At 39.9% G+C, this 19,798-nt stretch overlaps 1 protein-coding gene across 1 annotated transcript; it reads left to right on the top strand.

The window, feature by feature from the left end:
- The first annotated feature begins 223 nt into the window (after window positions 1-223).
- On the top strand, window positions 224-19,453 carry LOC110156563 (chondroitin sulfate proteoglycan 4-like). Its single transcript, XM_020920771.2, is given in 12 exon segments — window positions 224-308; window positions 3,108-3,271; window positions 4,680-8,249; window positions 8,527-9,000; window positions 9,229-9,405; window positions 11,340-11,538; window positions 11,972-12,103; window positions 14,538-14,710; window positions 15,016-15,199; window positions 15,915-16,862; window positions 16,865-17,692; window positions 17,695-19,453. Coding segments are annotated over 12 exon segments (7,185 nt in total). The 3' UTR covers window positions 17,946-19,453.
- The last annotated feature ends 345 nt before the right edge of the window (window positions 19,454-19,798 follow it).

Below are 19,798 nucleotides of genomic sequence, written 5' to 3'. Positions count from 1 at the left end.
GAGCCCGTACTCTCTCGCGAGGCGGAGTTTACGTGTCGCTGCTTTGGAGCACTTTCGTCCGAGACTCCTGCACACATTCCGGTGTGGAGACTCGTTGGGTCACGCGTACATTGACTATAATGTGGGAAAACGTGCCAAAAACTTGGGACAGTGCAGCCAAGTCTGTAAATATGTAACACAGGAGAGCCTGTTACTTTAGCTGTTCCCTTTAAAAAGACGGACGATGGAGGCTATGGGGGAAAACGGCAAGAAGTTGTGTCTTTGTGGTCTTCTTTGGTGGTCGCTTCTCATCGCGCTGTCGTCTGGAGGTAATTCTGCTTCAGTCTTTCTTTGTTGCAATTAAAATGGTGCGTATAAGTGTGCGCCCTTGTTTCTTAGCTCTCCATATGCGTTTTAGGGGATAACTTTTATTAGTTTAAGTCGTGTCTGATTTGTTGTGAGGTTATTTGTATCCTCCCCCTAATCCTCAAGGGGTAGGTTTTGTTTTAGGTAACTTGACAAACGTGAAACAAACCCATATTTGTCTTATATTGTTCGTGTGCCTTTTCTGTTTTGAATGTTGACCCATGAAAGGTAGACTTGCACATGTGTTTTGAGCTTAACCTCTTGTAACAAAGGCTTTACTAATGTTGTCCCCGCTCGTTTAAAATCAGGGTTTAAAATTTTTGTTAATTATAAAAATTAGGGATCAAAATCATTGAATCACAGTATTCTCTGTACTCAAATGAAGATGCATGAAGTGGGTACAGTGGTTGGACATATACCTTATCAGAGGCTTCAGCAGATAAGAGCTGTGATGTCCAGTGCACTGGAAGAATTATCTGGCTATGACAATAGCTCACTTAAATGAGTTGAAGAAAGTGGACAGCCTGCGTTGTAAGACCTAAGGCAAAATATGTTTTAGTGAGTTATGTACATCATCTGCTGTTCACATCCATGAAGGCGTTTGTTTGCCTGCTGCATGAGTTGATCTGGGCATGTGTCATTATATTTCAGCCTATATATACAGCCCTGGCCTCTGGGAATTATCAGGAATATTTCAGTATGACTCACTCTTCCTATGCCCTTCATTGAAAACAACTACATTATAGACATTTACTTATACTTGGGTGCGTTCCTGCGACTCTTTAACTTCCTCTGTAGTTCCTCTGACTGCAGTTTATTAGTATTCATCTCTGAGACATTGTATCAACGGAGTGGTGTGACAGCCAACCCAAACCACAGAGGCACTCCAGTCAAATCCAATCTCACAGTTGTTGTATAAACTCAGCACACAAGCAGTGACAAGCTCTGGTCCCGCTCCTCAAATTAACTGTAAAAGATGAGGGGCAAAAGGGCATCTTTGTAGTTAGGCAGACATTGTCCCTGTCATGACCAAAAGTGGCCCTTGGACATAGATTACAGAACAGCCTCATGAAGCACAGAACAGCCTCATGAAGCACAGCTCACCACTGCACTGGCCTGTTTCCTGATTCCCACCTCTTCTCTGTCATAGTCTTATAACCCCTACGTTTCACTGATTCTACAGCAGAACCTATAGGCTGTCCATTGTATCTCAATTAAAGAAACACTAATTTCTGGTAGTAGCCATCTGACATCTTATGGTGCGATTGCCACTACAACACATTAATGCATTTGAGCATGCCCAGTGTTGTGGATAAACAAGGGGGGAAATGTCATTGCTTTCCTCTTGACCCGTTTGCTGGATGTTTTAATTTTTTTACTCTGCATAGACAATGTAAAATAATTTACTGCAAATAAGATATAAAATAAGGACACAATGACATTGTATGTTCCATGCAGGTTTGAGCTTTCATTTTAAAAAATCCATCCAATTTAATTAAAGGCAAAATTACTTAAATGGGCTATTGGTGTTTAAATCTGTTAATTTGCACCAGGGCATGAAAAGTCCATTAGTCCATTAATTAGTCCATTAACCCCTTTTAGACTAAAACACTGCATTAACTAACATTGCTTTTAACTAATGGCACCATCCATTTTTTTTTTTTTTTTGCTCCTGGGCTACAAACCACACATATAAAATGAAGTTTAGATTACCACATTGCTATGTAGAACATGCTTACTAATTTAAAACTGCCTACATTAAATTGATACAGCCCACACATGACCAGAGTTCAGAGACTACGGACCCGATTACAGGGTGATGAGAAGTCTCTTAAAGAAACAGCTGGGCCTTGGGTCTTCTCTGTCGTGTTTCAATGTGAGAACATCTTTCATGTTCAGGTTGAAGGTTCCAGTCAGGCCAGGCACGTCTGTACATGTCTCTAGCCCTCACATAGCCCCCTGCGCATCCACTCTGTATTTAAAGGTACACTAAGTAACTTTACCAGTGAGTATCTTATGTTCATGATGACTATGTTGCTTTGCTTGCAATGTTCTACAGTATAAACTTTATTCTAGTCAAAATTCTCAATAGAGACCAGCTCAAGATTCCACAAGATGAAATTAAAGGTTAGGTCTGTGGAGAGGCAACCTTGTTCAGTCTAAGAATGTATGTTTTAAAGGTATTTTGGAGCAAAAGAAATGCATAGTTGAATAAATGTTAGAAAAGTTACACAGTGCTTTTTAAAAAGTCAGAAAAGTTACGCTGTTGTGTTTCATTATGCTATATACTTGTTCCATTTTCATTATGGCATCAGTGGCAAAATGAATGTCTTGTAATTGTTCTTTGGTGCAGAATACTAAAGTACAGGTTCGAAAGTAAGTTGAAAGTCATGTTTTATCTTGTCCTAACAATATGCCTGTACATTTTCATTAGTGAATAACACAGAGAATGTAAACACGAGCAGACCTTCCAGCAAAGCAAGTGCAGAAATGTGACTCTATAAACCAAACGTGTGATTGTTATCCAGACTGTAAATCCCTGAGAGCGTGCATGTCTCTGCTTCACTTGTAAAGAACACCCAGGATGATAATTAGGTTGCCTTTTACATTTAAATGTCATGTGTTGCTAAATTAAGACCACAATGCAGGACCTGACTTGTGTGTTTTTGTGCCTTTGTCTCCACAGTATTTGATGTTATCATTTCTGTGGCTTAATAAAAATGTTATGAATTTTAATTACAAACATCTTTCTCTTTCTACAGCCTCCTTCTATGGTGATGGCTTTGTCCAGCTCAAAGCAAAAGAGTCGTCGGACCATAACATACTGCGGCTGCGCTTCCGGACCTCCCGCACCAGTGGTCTGCTGTTTGTCGCTGCTGGCCAGAGACACTACTTTCTGCTGGAGCTCCACGCCGGGCGCCTCCAGGTAGGTACAACCATAGCTGCAGCAGTGTATCAGCATATTGCTCTATGCATACATGAGTACATACATGAGTGCATACATGTGTGTGCACCAAAAGTCAAAGACGCGCACTGGTCACCTAAAGCTATAACTTCATCTCAGTTGACAGCATCAGTCTCTCTGCTCAGAAACAGAAGCAGACAGCAGAGGAGTGTTAACTCTATAGCAGTCACTTCCTGTCACAGTCGGAACAAGGGGAAAATCATGGCAGTCACACTGGTGTTTTCAAGATATTTAACCTTCAGCTAGATTTAAGGTTTCACTGCAAATAGAAGTAAAAGAAGAATAAAACATGTTATTATTATTCATATTTTTACTTTCTGACATGGGCATGGATTGAACTGCTAACTTTCTGACTTGTGGGTAAATGCCTAACGCTGTATTAAACCATTTTAACGTTTCTTATTATACAAGACTTTGGACTTTGTAAATATGGACTAGGTATAGACTGGGTTATGAGCCAAAAAAGGTGATATTACTAAATTATTTGGGTACATCATGCACTGCTACTGTATTTCAATAAAAGGATTTATGTCAGATCTATGTAAATAGTTTGCAAAATATAACTTTTACATTTTAGAAGAGCATTTTAGTTTATTAACTTAAAATAGTCATTGCTATATTTAGTCTCCAGATTGATTTACTTTAGTCAGAAATACTTTGAACACAAATGACAAAATATAGTCATGTGTTTGATGTGCTATTTTTAGTCCAAAGGCAAACTCTAAAACAGCCATCTAAGCCCCGCTGTGGTGCTAAATCAGCAGAGAGCGTGGACATTTTTAAAAAGTAACCCATACACTTTCTAAGCCACACAGTGACAAGGTGACTTCTAAGTTTTGTGCATTACACTTGATAAATCCTTGTGACTAACCATCTATTCGTGTTATATTTAAGAGTGAATCATTTGGCGACTGGGGTGCATTGTTGTACTTCACTGAGCACAAGGGAAGGACTCTTTGAAGGCACAGGTCACCAAATAGTTTTTGTAGTCACTCAAGCTCGTTGTCCCGGGGTGTGAGGCCCTGTTCCATCTTAGTCAGATATGAGTGTGGCCAGGCTCGAATAACTGGGACTCTGCAGCAAGCCTTGACAAGCATGTCATCCAAGTGCAGCATTAGCTAGAGGTAGTGACATGATGCTCAGAGGACATAGCTGACAGCAAGAACATAATAAGAGACTTCCTGCTCAAAATGACAGACAGTGCTTCCAGTTAGAACAACAGGTGACTTTATTATGTGTAGTGTGTGTATTCCCATTGTGTCTATATAGAAATAATCCAATCTTCATTATTCCCTGTACTCATTTTAGCTTCAGTTCATTTTAACATTTTAAATGTAAAGTATTTATAGATTTGTGCTTTGTTTTTCAGCTGAAACTGGATGTTGGATCTGGGGAGCACGTGCTGCAGTCAGAAAAGGGCTCACAGCTCAATGACTTGGCCTGGCACTCGGTTGAGGTCTCTCATGTGGGACACAATGTGACCCTGGCTCTGGACAGGAACTCCCAGAGCAGCCTGACGATGACTGGTCCCTCTGCTCAGCTCAGTGTGGACAATGGCTTCTATGTGGGGGGCTCGGGAGGACTCAACAGGCCCTATCTCTACAGAGAGATGATAGGATTCAGAGGCTGCATGGAGGAAGTGCAGTTCAATGAGCATGACCTGTTGTCCTCCCTGAGGCCTTATGCAGGATTAAAGACGGTCTATGAAGTGTCACTCGGCTGCAGTCCTCAGTTCTTTGCTACAGAGGAGGACCCTGTCAGCTTCTTCAGCTCTCGGGCCTATATTTCCCTTCCCCCTTTGGGCTCTCCAAAAGAAGTTGTATTTGAGTGTGTTGTGCACACTTCTGCTAAAGAAGGAATTCTACTGTATAATTCTGGCAGTCAGGGCGATTTTGTAGCTGTGGAGATTCGGGATGGATTGCTGGTTGCTCTAATTGGAAAAGGAGGAAGCAAAACTGAACTTCGTTCAATGACATTTATCAATGACAGAAAATGGCATACTGTCAAGTTACATTTAAATTTACAAAGCCTTCAGCTCTATGTGGATGACAAAGAAGTAAAAGCCAGCATAGTCTCTCACTCTGAAGAGCTACATCTTAAGGGCTATTTATTTGTTGGTGGCACTGATGAAAGCTCCAGGTTAGAAGCTCGGAAAGCTGCTCTGGTCTCTGTAACTGGAAAACGGGCCAAAGGAGGTTCTTTTAAGGGATGCCTGAGAAATGTTGTTGTTAATGGTGTAAAAATGGGTCTCTCCACTGCTGTAGTCACAAAGGACATCTCTGTTGGATGTGAGCCAGAAAAGGAACCAGAGCCAGCCACCACTGTGAGCCCCACCAGTGCCCCCAGCTCCGGGCGCTTTTTGACACCCACCCCATCCCTGCACATGTCCACACTGGCCAAAGGCCTTGATAGAAGGTATGGAGCTAATTTTGTTCATCTTCGAAACCTTGTTGTTCCTGAAGGCGGTCGAGCGTCTTTGGAGGCTAAACACATTAAGATTCTGCTGGATTTCAAGGCTCTGGGTATTCGACAGTCACAAATTATGTTCAGAATTCAAGAACAGCCACTGCGTGGTCAAATGCGTCTGGATGTAGACCCAGACCAAGAGGAACACACCTTCAGCATGTTGGACCTCTGGCACGAGAGGGTCATGTACATTCATGGAGGATCTGAAGATCCAGACGATTTCTTCATGTTTTCCATTTATTCGAGTAGCAGAAAACCTGTCCCCGATTACTTGAAGAACAATAAACTGTACCGCTACAACATAACTGTAACACCCACCAATGATGCCCCTGAGTTAAGCCTCCCTGAGGGAAATCTCTTTCTTCTGCTGGAAAACTCAAAGAAACGTCTCACTACAGATATTCTGAAGGCCACAGATATCGACAGTCCCAACACAGATCTGGTCTTCTCTGTTCTGGGAAACCTGAATGCAGATGCAGGATATCTGGAGCTTGAAGGTAACCCTGGTACAACTGTGACCTCCTTCACATACACAGATCTGGAGGAGTTGAGGGTGCACTATGTCCACACAGGGGTCAGAAACTCCCGAATAGTGTTCAGAGTGAGCGATGGGGAGAAGGTCAGTAACACCGTGGTCCTGAGAGTGTTGGCCATCACACTGGAGTATAAAATTACAAACAACACGGGTCTGGAGATCACACAGGGAGACTGGGCTATAATCGGCACGTCTCATTTAGCCGTGCAGACGAATGCCGTGAAACAGGTTGTTGACATCCGCTATGACATCACTGAACCTCCACAATACGGAGAGCTGCAGAGGCTTCACTCTAGTGGTGAATGGAGAGCCACTGATTCATTCTCCCAGAGGCTACTCGAAAAAGAGCGGCTAAGATATGTCAACACTTATCTAGAATTACAGACTTCGAACGCATCTGATTACTTCAAGTGCAAAATTAATGTGGCGGCGAGGGCAAATACTGAATTACTTTTCCCTATCACAGTCAAGTGGGTTAAGTACACTCTGGTTAGAAATGTCATTATTGACCTGGATAAAGTGCGCAAAGTGACACTTGGCTCAGAGAATCTATTTGCTACTGCTGAAGGAGTGGATCTGTCAGAAGACGACCTTTATTATAGAGTTCTGACCACACCAAAGAAAGGAAGGCTGCTATTGGACTCCACTGTTTTGGGCAAAAATACAAGTTTTAGTCAGAGAAATGTAACTGAATATAAAGTGCATTATGAATTAGTGGACAGGCCTTACGAAGATACAAGTGATAGGTTCAAATTTCTGCTTTTTTCCAAACATGCCCAGTCTCAAAACTATGATTTCCAATTCACAATCAAAGCAGATGTTAATAGTGTGTTTATAAAAAATGATGGACTGTCACTTTTGGAAGGAGAAAGCAAATTAATCACTAAAGATGAGCTGTTTGCAGAGACTTTGAGTACTACTTATATGTATTACACTGTTACTATTGGCCCTAAACATGGGAAGCTAGCACGCATTAGTCAGTCCAATTCGAATGCAAGCTATACCAACATTTTAACTTTCAGTAACCAGGATATCTTGGACAAGCGACTTATGTACATTCATGATGATAGTGAAACAACTGAAGATGCATTCACTTTCATTGCATCCACCACTCAGGGATTTAAATCATCTATTGCAGAGGATGAGGTTGGCTCCAAGGAGGAAACGTTTAACATTTCAATCCAGCTGGTCAATGATCAGAAACCTGTACGTGTGATTGATAAGGTTTTCCATGTTGTCAGAGATGGACAGAGGTTACTGACTGCAGAGGATTTACGTTACTATGACGCAGACTCTGATTTCGATGACGGACAGTTGTTGTACACCCGGCGAGGCATCCCAATGGGAGATCTTGTATTGGTGAATGACACAACACACAGGCTGTTCCAATTTCACCAGAAGGACTTGGAGGAGAATCGTGTGCTATTCATTCATAAAGGTGTTAGCACTGGTAGATTTGTGCTTTTTGTCTCAGATGGAAAACATTTTGTCTCCAGCTTGCTGGACATCAGTGCACATGATCCGTTCTTGAAAGTTGTAAATAATAGCGGCTTACTGGTCCAAAAGGGAAAATCTGTCTCTATCTCCACAAGTAATTTTACCGTTGCTTACAATCTGGACATCAGAGAGGACCACGATGTTCTGTTTATAGTGAATGAGATGCCTAAAAGTGGTGCTATTTACTGCAGTGGAGAAAAAGTCAGTTCATTCACACAAGCTGATTTAAAAGCTGGTTGTCTTTCATATCACCACAATGACAGCACACATCTGGCAGACCACTTCAACTTAACAGTCAAAGCCAAAGAACTCCACTTGTCAGCAAAGGTCAATGTAAAAGTTTACCTAGAAAGTCATCAGAGGCCTCCCATCATACAGACTCATAACACAGTGCTGGTGGAGGAGGGGAAGCCAGTGAAGATTGATGAAACTAAACTAGAAGTAAGTGAGTCCAGATTATTCACTACAAAATATAACCCCTCACACTGTCTAGTTAATATATTAAATAATATTTTGTCTTTATCTTAATCTTGTGTTGTTAAATAACTCACAGTCTATAACCATTCCTGAAACATAATGAAATATGAGATAAACAGAAAACTGTCATGGTGCATTGTTTGTTGGTTTTACATCTTTCTGCTACAGTGCCCTTTCACCAAACAAAACATATCTCTAGTGGCACACAGATGATTTTTAACATTTGTTCTCGTTGCTGCAGGTGACTCATGAAGACAACCTGCCATCTGAGATTGTATTCACTGTGATAGAAGGACCAGCACATGGATTTCTGCGACGTTTCGCTGAACCGGAGGAGCGCTACATCGGAACCAGGCAGTCTCCTGTCAAGATGTTCAGCCAAGCAGACATTTACAATGGACACATCCAGTACATGCAGGTGGACCCTGACACGTTCAGTGACACTTTCGTCCTTGATGTCACCAATGGGGTCACAGACGTGCAGGGCATCAGGGTGTCTGTCGACATTATCCCACGCCTCATCCCTTTGCAGGTCTCTGACTTCTCCCTGGAAGAGGGCGCCTCTAAGGCACTCACACAGGAGATTCTAAAGGTCACCAACCGCCATTTTTCTGGAATCAACTTCCTCTACAGTTTGACTCAGCCACCGTACCATGGTCACATTGAACACTCCCGACACCCGGGGGTGGCTCTAACCTCTTTCACCAGGAGGCAGGTGGGTTATTTTTACACTCGTACACTATTTTCATGTTTTTATCCTGGTAAACAGTAAGCAGATAGATTACATTGTTTAGTAGTGTAATTTTATTTATCCAACATGAATCCCTGCTTTAGACCTGGTGGCACTTGCAGGGCTAGTTTATTGTTAGGTGTTTGGTTTTAAAACTTGAGTACCACTGATGATTGATTTTTGACAATGATGTTTCATTCTGTTTATCTCTAGGTTGAACATGAGTATATTTACTATGTGCATGACAGCAGTGAGACTTTAGCTGACAACTTCTCAGTGGTGGCCAATGACACAGGTCTGAGGAAGCAGAGTGCAGTCCAGGCGGTGCACATCCAGGTTACAGCTGTCAACGATGAGCCTCCTGTTATTACAGCCAACAGGGTCCTCAGGGTGAGTCTGTGCCCGCTCTATATTTAATCTCTGAAGTTTTTTTACTTGCAGCTCTGGCACCATAGCTTACTGTCAGACAATTTTCATGTGGGCAGTGGTACTATTTGCCATGGCTGACTGGATGGCTAGCCCGAAGGGGAAAATATGTTTGCTATGTAGAGGAGGGACCATGGGGCTGGTACCCTGCAGAACTTGGCATACCAAATAAGTATCTGGGGCTTATATTGTAAGTCCCAGATTCTTCCCAGATGCAACTATGTTTATATGGAATCAAGCTCTGATATAAGTTCAGATAAGTTTAAGCATACAATAAGTATGTTCATATTGGTTTAGGTTGTGACAGCCAGTCTAGTAGACTATGTGAAACTGCCTATTGCAGTGCAGAATGACATGTTAGCAGGAGCTGTAAATAACTTTGTGACTGCCCTGGTTACGTTGCTCTATGCATCCGACTGCTCTATAGAGTACAAGAGAACGTTTGCATTATTTACAACCAGTCAGTGAAAAAGTACTTTCCCTGCCATGTATTTTAAATGCTTTCCCTGTAAACCAGTTGTAACCTGCTACCATAAGTGTCCATTTGTTGAGAACTGCTGGCCTCAGGTTTAGTGGAGAAAGTTTTAAGAGAAACCCCAAGACCCACCTAAGGCTGAATATTCAATATTTAATCATTCTCTTCTGCCTGATGGCTAATACGGAGCATTTCAAATGAACTGCACTTCTGTAGTAAATGTGCAAAATGTCAGCTTATCAGCGTAATGTAAGGGCTGTGAATCTTGTTTCATCAAAAATCTCACATTTCAGTTACATTCAGCATTTCTGTTCATTCAAAAAAAAAATACAAATAATAGGAATAAACAAATATTGAAACATAATGACAGCATACCTATAAAATGTGAGACATTTATTGCACATAGATGTTTATGTTACACAATGAAATAAAATACTGTTCATGCTATATGTACACTTGATATCCTTCTAGTAACTTATATGACCACCATGTAGTTTTTCCAATGGCCACAAGATGGCCCTCTATATCTGTTTCTTGTCCTCCAAATGTTTACAGTGCCTGCACAGTGTACCAACAGTTTACTTCACACTATTCTGCAACTGATATCTTTTGTTCACGCAAGAGCAGTACAACAATATTTTTATATGAAAAATTTGAACAGAGAATGACTGGCACCATGTTAGTTCTTCAAGGTTCAACAGGTTCAATAGTGTGTAACAATCTGCTCAAATAAAATTAAATCAAATAAAAACATAGGACAATTGCCATAATCTGCAACTGCAGCTACTGCAGCAGCAGTGAGAATACTTTGAAGAATCATTGCACTAATCTGCTGTGGTTTAGAGGGGCTTTACTGGGGGTGATTCACTTCCTGTACATTTTAACGTTCAATGTTCCACTGTGGGATTCACGTCAAGTGTTTGATGACTGAATGTTTCAGTGTCTCTTATGTATCTTCTCCATATTCATATTAATGGTCTTAAACTTACTTCTTATTTGTATTCTAGCTGTCTGTCATATGCCTTATCCCTAATTGTAAGGGATAGGCGAAGAGGTATAGGTAGAGGCCTTAATGCAAAAAAGAAAAAAAATCTACCTCAATTTCAGAGAATACAGAACACTGAAAAGGAGAAAAACATATGAATTATGGAACTCTGCTAAGTAAACTCATTATATTTGTGTCAAAAATATAATTTCTGTTTCATGTTCTTTGGCAAATAAAGTATCCAGCTTGAGGTTTTTGCATTATTAATACAGATTTGCATCTCTAGACTGTGTTTCACAGTGTACATCCCTCATGTCGGGTTTGCGATATTAAGTCATATAATGTGTCGTGTGTGTCAAGTATGCAAATATCAAATATCATGCACTTCTAATGTGACTGTAGAAGATATTGAAGCAGCTGTGTTTTGTTTGGGAGCAGGTTTGGGTGTCATCAGTGACCGAAATAAGACCAGAGGACCTCAGGGCTGAAGACCTGGACTCACCTTCAGATGATCTGCACTACATGATCACTCCTCCCAGTAACGGTCACCTGGCCTTGAAGAGCGCCCCCATGAGGCCGGTGCTCAACTTCACGCAGGCCCACATAGACCAGGGCCAGCTGCTTTTTGTTCACAAAGGTGACAGCAGTTGTACTTCTTTGGCTTGTGTGTTATGCATGTTGATGGAACATTAATGCACATTAAAACATCATACTATACACATGGAAGATTCAGGGGCCTTGCCTTTAACACTGCCCCAGTTTGGCTCTCAGCTAAGGTCAAGGTTAATGTACACTACACGTCTTCTGCATTTGACCCATCCTTCAATGCCACTGGAGCACCCTATCAAGGGCAGTGGGTGTTCAGTCTTCAGATCTCGAGCTAGGCTTGGTCAGGAATACCTCAGCTGAAGGATTTTCCTTCACGCTGTGAGAGTGCTTGGTCTATTTATTGATCTTTTTGGTCATTACAAGTAAATATTATGATAGCACTGAATTTCATGGCAAAGATGTTGCTTCTAAATATGCATGGGAGTATCATTCTCACTATTACACGTTGTTTCTTTGTGTAGGAGCCATGTCTGGAGGATTCAATTTCCAAGTCAATGATGGTGTAAATTTTACTCCACGACAAATATTCAGCATCACAGCCAGAGCTTTGGTTATTATTTTGGAGAAGAACCGGCCTCTCAAAGTGTTTCCAGGTAATGCTTTTGACAGACTAGTTTTGCTGTTTAACATTAAATTGTTTTGGTAATTCACTCATGGGTATTGTCTGCACATGACTCTCGTGGTCTGGTTTACGTCAGAAGAAAGGGATAGTGTGAGACAGCAAAGTGCCAGCTGTCATGCTCTCCTGCTCTTCCAGCCACAGGCACTTGAAACACTGTGAGCGGCCATGTTTGTTTCTGTGCCAGGCCTGCCAGCACAAGGGGCATGCTGGGAAGGAGGGCACTGACAATGAAGGGCTTGATATAGAGTGAGGCCAATCCTGGACCACTTTCTCAGGGGATGTGAAATAATTAATTTGGTCAGACTAAGAAAATCTGAGGTTATATTTGTTCTGTATTATTCTGGGATAGGCCTGCTTTAAAAGTCCGATATTATACAAAGTTGACTCTTAGCCATGTTATAATGTTGTTATGTCCTCAAAAACATGCCTGGTGTTGTGTTTTGTTCACATAAGTTTCAGTAACCCTTTATTATTAGTCTGTCTACATCCCCAAAGCTCAAAATGCTCTGATGTCATGAAGTTGTAGTTTACAAGTTAACCTTTTAACTTTGTCTAGTAGAAATGAGAAATTCCAAGACTAAAATGTGTATGGAGTGTAAACAAAAACACATTGGAGCACTTCCGATATTACCACAAGACATCACAAAGTGGAGCAGAGTGTATTCAGTTTGAGAGAAGAACTAAGAAGCCTAAATATACAGGGTTTGTGTGTTAAACATGTGTGAATGAAACAAAACAAATCTCCAGTTAGGTTTGTGTAGAAAATAACGCAATATGGGCCCTTTAATGTGTTCGTACAGATACTAAAAGTGGTCACAAACTCTCCATAAAATAATTTTCAGTCCATTATTTTATGTCTTAAAATGTTTTGCTTGTTTTGTTACAAGAAGTCAGGCATCACATAATGGTATGAGGAATTCAGTAAGCCTGTGCCTCCTCCTCTTATCTATAAGGAGAGTTTCCCATGAGACTGTGATGGTGGGTGTGCACACGCAAAATGATGAATGAATCTTTCTGTGGCTTTAGTGCCTCTCTATCAGTCCATTCATTTATCAACTGCCTGCTTTGGTATTCTCATAGCCTTCTATGTAATTTATGTTGGAACACAAGAAACATTTACTAGTCAGTGCCACTGCTTCTGATTCCTAATACTGGCCAAGTCCTCTTAATAGCTTATTTAGGCTTTGACACAAGAATATTCTGTTAGTTGTGGACCTTATTTAAAATTTCAGGAATGTTTTGACACTGCACTGTTTTATAAAAATCCTGCCATCTCAACTTAGGTATTATTTTTATTTTTATTTAACTTTCTCTACTTTTTATAGTGTTAACCTAACGTCAAAGACTATAAATTACATTGTTAGTATTTTCATGGTAATAATATAGACAAACCCTACTCCAGAAAAATTAAAGGTGCACTATTTAACATAATTTATGCTATTTTCTAATCTATGTCATAATGTTGTTTCCTCATCAAATACACAGTGTTGGGAAGGTTACTTTTAAAATGTATTACCCTACAGATTACAGATTACATACCCCAAAATGTAGTTTGTAACGTAATCCATTAAATTACTTAAAGTGAGTAACGTAATCTGAATACTTTGGATTACTTGTATTGTCGTGTTTTTTAAAACGACACGAATGTAGCAACCGCATCCTGAAAACTCTTGTTTGTTCAAAAAATATTGATAGAGAAATTATTTCTATATGAAATCACTGCTGCCTTAAATTATGTCCACTCTACTGTTAGGTGTCATATTGTCTAGACCAGGTTTAGTCCTGCTTTTAGACCTGGTTCAGTCCTGGTTTAGCCCAAAATGTGAAAACAGGAAAATACCGCCGTGTAATCCATTTATTTCAACAAAGTAACTGTAATCCAATTACCACTCACTGAAACAGTAACTGTAACTGAATACAGTTACTCATAAATTGTACTCTGATTACGTAATCCCAGTACATGTAATCTGTTACTCCCCAACACTGAATATACATATACCTGAAGTTGTGCTTAGTTACATATGTTTAACACACAAACTTGCATATTTAGGTTGAGTTGTTCTTCCAAACCAAAAATGTAATTTAAAAGGTAGTTGTTAATTTGAAAACTACTTCTTGATGATATCACAAAGTGGAACAGAGCATTTTTAAATTTGGAGATATAGATAGACTATAGTGTCTGGGGTGAAAGAAGTCTGGGAGTCCCTGCTTAGGCTGCTGCCCCCGCGACCCGGCCCTGGATAAGCGGACAAAATGGATGGATGGATGGATAGATAGACTAATAATAAAAGATTGCTCAAACATGTGTGAATGAAACAAAGCACAACTCAAAATATATTTTTGAAATGGTAACAACATTCTAACATGACTTAAAGCTCACAAGACGTTTTTTTTTGTTGTTGCAGGTTTATCAGTGCCAATTACTAATGACAATTTGCAAGCAGTGACCAATGATATCAGTGACACTTCTAACCGCACCATCACCTTCAGTGTGACCCGACATCCAAAACTGGGCCGCCTCATACTGAAGCAACCTGATAACTCTGTGGTTGACATTTCCACTTTCACACAAGACATGGTAAATATACAAAAATTTCTTTATTTAGGTCACCAGACTGCATACAATACCATTGTACTGAATATTTAACAGTAGGTCTCATTCAAGTAAAGTGGATTTTTTTATTGTTTTAAATAATAGATAGGTCATTATATCCAGAGAGCTGACTTTGCTTTCCTTGCTAAACAGAAAATGTGGAGTCTTGCATGTAATCAATATATGCTGATGGATTTTTCTCTTAAGCGCCAAGGCAGAGTGCATACTTACTCCTGAGGAAGCCTGTTGTACAAGGCTTAATCTGTTAAATTGTGTTTGCTGCTACACAGGTGGACAGAGAGGAAGTGCTGTATGTCCAGGCTCCTATTGACTCAGTGGGATGGGAGGCTATGGACTCCATGACCTTCTCTATCTCATCACCTCCTACTTCTTTGGAGAGCCAGACCTTTAAGATAGACATCTCCTATGAAAACACTGGACCAGGACACAACACTGTGCTGCTAGCAAACACTGGTATGTTTGCACACTTAATTGCTCTAACTAGTTATATTGCTAACTTCTACTTCTTACAAAATATTTCAAAGAAACAATTTATCTATTAAATATAAACAATACTCACTTCTCTATTTGTTACTACTGCTTTTACAAATATATGTCAAAGAAACAATTAACATATTAAATATAAACAATGCTCACTTCTCTATTTGTTACTGTACAATCATGATCCTTCCATTTCAGTGCAGACTACATGAGAAAATAACTGTTATTAAGCACTTTTAAATTTAATTTTTTCTTTTATGATCATAATGATTCGCACTAAGTTCTTGTCAAGACATTTTAAAAGGAGAAAGCAGCACTTCTCTTGAAGCCTCTCCAAAATATTGCACATATAAATGTACCATAAATGTTTAAGTACAATTTAGTTTAAAAATCATATAGTTTGCAAAAATACAAGCTGCTGATTTAGGACTTGACTTGAACTTGGAGGCAAAGACTTGAGACTTACTTTACTTGCAAAACAATGATTTGGTTCCCCCTGTGAGGATTGACTCTGCCATCATAGTGGTATAAATCGGTAGGAAACACTGCAATGTAATTTTGAATCCTTTTTTGTTTATTTATTTTTTATTTAATCTTTTGTATTGTTAGTATGTCACAAACTGTGATGTATAATCTTTAACTGCTTTTGGTAAATACAACCCTGATTACATGTTTTCACTCTGCACAGGTGCTAATGTAACAGAAGGGGAGAGTGTTGTGATCAGTAAGTCCAGCCTGGATGCTTCAAACCTGCTGACAAAGCTGCCTGCCCCAGACCGGGGTGCTTTTGAAGTCTGGTATCAGGTCACGTCTCTGCCACAGCACGGCGTTATTGTAGTTGGCGAACGCAACCTCACCAAAGAAAAACCGAACTTCTCACAGTTTATCATCAACAAGTACGGAATCACCTATAAACATGACAACTCTGAGACTGTTCATGACCAATTCATTTTCAGCGCTTGGCTCAATGCTAAAGGACAAACAGCACAGCGACCTAGTAATGGTGATGTTATTGAAGAAACATTTAATATAACAATATCCTCCGTGAATGACCAACCACCTGTGCTCAAAACTAAATCTCCTAGTTTGAAAGTGGTTCAGGGAGATACTGTATCGTTGAGGCCTGAAAACCTCAAAGTTGAAGATTTGGACAACCCTCCAGATGATATTAAATTTACTGTGATCAGCAAACCTAATAATGGGTATCTAGCTCTTGATGTGAGCTTGAATGAGTCAGTAAATTCTTTCACTCAAGCCCAGATTAATAATGGTAGCGTGTTTTTTGTCCATGATGGGAGCACTGCCTCTGGTGTGTTCTATTTCAGTGTCACTGATGGTTACCACAAGCCAATCTACAAACTCTTTAATGTCGATGTGACTGAAATTATTATCTTTCTTGTTAACCACAGTGAGATTACGCTGACGCAAGACAAAACATCAGCCCTACTCTCACAAAGCAATCTTTATGCAAAAACAAATGGCAAAAACACTACAATTAGGTACCAGATTACAGAGCCACCACGATATGGAAAACTTTTAAAAGATAACCAAGAGATCGCACAATTTGGGCAAGAGGATTTATTGGGGAAGGTGTCATACCACATGATCTCACAAGCATCTGGAGAAGATAGCTTTAAATTGTTTTCACTTCAGAAGCTAATTTAACTGAACAAGTACTCAATATCTCTGTTAAACCATTGATCCACATAGGACAAGGTGTAGTAATTCCCAATGGAGTGGCTGTTAAGCTTAACCCTAGCTTACTCAATGCCTCTCAGTTGGCTTTTATGAGTGAGAGTGCTCCTGTATTCAAAATAGTGTCCCATCCAAATAAAGGGAAGATCATTCGGATAGAGGCCAAGAAAAGTTCACCTGTGCAGTCTTTTACATATGAGGAGTTAATGCAAGGGAAAATTGCTTTGGAGCTGAGTGCGAACATGACTGGGGTGCAGGAATTGAATGACTCTCTCATATTTGTCCTGAAAGCAGATAGTGTTCCTCCAGCGAAAGGGGAGTTCCACTTTAGCATTGTGCCATATGATCCAGCACTTTTACCTACCACAAAAAGCCCCACTGTTACCACAATGCCTTCTCCTCAGACAGCTATTCGGACACTGCAAAACGGGACTACTCGTCTCATCACATCCACTCCATTTCCCGCTACGCAGCAGCCAAGCAAAAACCAGCAGAAATACCACAAAGGACGTAACCGCTGGGGGAATTCAAACAGAACTAGCATTTTTAGCACCACTCTTGGCAAACCGAAACATGTAACTGAAGAAGACATGCCGTTTAGGAACACACCGGTTCGTGTAGAGTCTTATCCTCAAAAATCTCCCAATCCTCTCCTTGTCATTTTACCATTACTGGCTTTGCTTTTGCTTGTCATCATATTTGTAGTACTTGTGGTGTTCCTCAGGCATCACAGGCAGAGAAAGCCAAAAAGGGCCATGCCAACAGAGCCCACCCTCAAAATATGTCTGGTAGTCAGTCGTATAGTAGTCCCACAGTTCCCACTGTAACAGTAACTCCACTTAACCCAGGCAGTTGTCCCTCTAGCCCTGTATTAGATCGCTTCCTGTCACACCATCAGAGCTCGGCCTATAACACTATTGACTCTTCCATGTTTAGCACGTGGAGTAATGATTCGCCTGCAGCATCCTCTCAGATCATAACTGTTGCTACCCCAACTCTTCGTAAAAACCAATACTGGGTATGAGCTATGAAGAATTCTTTGACCTTTTTCAGTCTGTAAGAGAAGGCAGGTATAAATTGCCTATCGTGTGAATACCTTTTACACATAAAGCTACCATTTGTAATTAGATTGGCCTATTCCCCATCCTCTTACATTCTCACATATCACCACTAGTTGTTACTTGTGTTTGATAGTACACCAGCTTTGGCCTGACAGAAGAAGACCAGAAAGCTCAGGTGAGCCTGAACAAAGGATAGGTGAGGGGAGGGAAGAAGGGGAACAAGTTTCACATCTGCCATCTTCTGGTGAAAAAAAAAACAACTAAATTTACAGATGGTAGCTTTAACTATGTGAATCTGGATTGTCTTATATTAGTTGAGAATTAAAGTTTCAGTCTGAACACTGATTTGAAGGTGACTGCTTTTGAAACCTTTTCTACCTTGGACCACTCCTGGACAAATGAGGGATTACACCAACTAGCTGATGACTAGTTTTATGTTTTTTTTGGCCAAAGTTTGGAATATATTTTTCTATATAATGTTTTGTTACAACACTGGGTTACAGTCAAAATAGATCAACTAAACGCATTTCTTTTTGAACTAGCAACCAAAGGTGAATTTTTTATTTCTTTAAGTGGAATGTATAATGGTGACCCAGATGTGTAAATCTTTTGATGAATTACAGAGCTGAGAGGCTGGCCTTGCAGACTGGTATGTTAGATTTGACCTCTGCATGTACTGTGCAACAACATAACCCAGTACAATCAATTCACATGTGCCTGTCTGAGTATTTATATTATGGTAGAAATCATAGATAGTAGATATAAAATTTCCTTTATACAGTCTATGGAAGACATGGGGTTTATGTTTGAGAAATGTCTTTCCCCCTTGTGCTGTATGTAATACCAGAGTTTAGGCCCTACACCAGTGCACCACACCTTTAACTGCTGATAAAAACATACTAAAAACTGTGAATGATTGAAACTGCTGCGACATTACTGTATCATTGTCATTTTATATTGTAGCTGTGTAGTACATGATACATCTGTGTAAAACATGTTGTAAGCTCAGGTATTTGCTTATTAGTTCAGTGATTCAACTCCATTAAATGTATGGAGGCTCTAAAATGCCTCACTATTAGAAAAAGTAAAACTGAACTCCTGTGGTACACTTTTATTTACACTGTTCTTTACATGTTTTACCTTGAGTAGCTGCTAAAAAACTGGAATATATTATTATGGCTGTAACAATTTGTAAATATGCTTTACAAGTTCATAGCCTTTTGATTTGACTGAAATAACTACTGTTATTTATATAAATTATTTTATTGACTATGTTATGGTGCATATGGTTTAATACCCTGTTAGGAAGTACTGCTGTGTGAAAGTGGGAGGAATTCAAACACTGTAAGCCTGTTCTTTGTTTTATAAGATAATTTTGTTGTGTTCGCTTGTTATGTACCAATCTAAAATTAATAATATACCACTACGAAACATTTATTTATACCATATTTGTAATAAACATTTGAAAACATTTACTGTAACATGTTTTATTTTGAGGAGAAATGCTGAATGTTTCACCAAACCACCTCATCAATCAATTACTCAAACTAAAATAATTATATACGATGTAATACAGATAAATAATGACATATTTTTTCTTCCTGTTGATATTTGTAAGACTCTTTCACTATTGTGAAGTGTAATTGTCAGTGCTTGAGGCTTGTCTGCTAAATGATCTTAAAGACGTGTAATGAGCAGCGAGGTTCAGTGGGCTGTGAAGTCTCATGTGGACTACAAACTTTACACTGTGGTGCTGTGGTGAGAAAAAGTAACTTTCCTGATAGGAGGCTTGTCTCTGTGGATGTGTTATTGCTTT

This window comes from Boleophthalmus pectinirostris, unplaced genomic scaffold (genome assembly GCF_026225935.1).
Source record: "Boleophthalmus pectinirostris isolate CB_2022bp ecotype Guang Dong unplaced genomic scaffold, ASM2622593v1 HiC_scaffold_4, whole genome shotgun sequence".
NCBI classification, from domain to species: Eukaryota; Metazoa; Chordata; class Actinopteri; order Gobiiformes; family Gobiidae; genus Boleophthalmus; species Boleophthalmus pectinirostris.
This window is presented reverse-complemented; position numbering and strand designations above follow the sequence as displayed.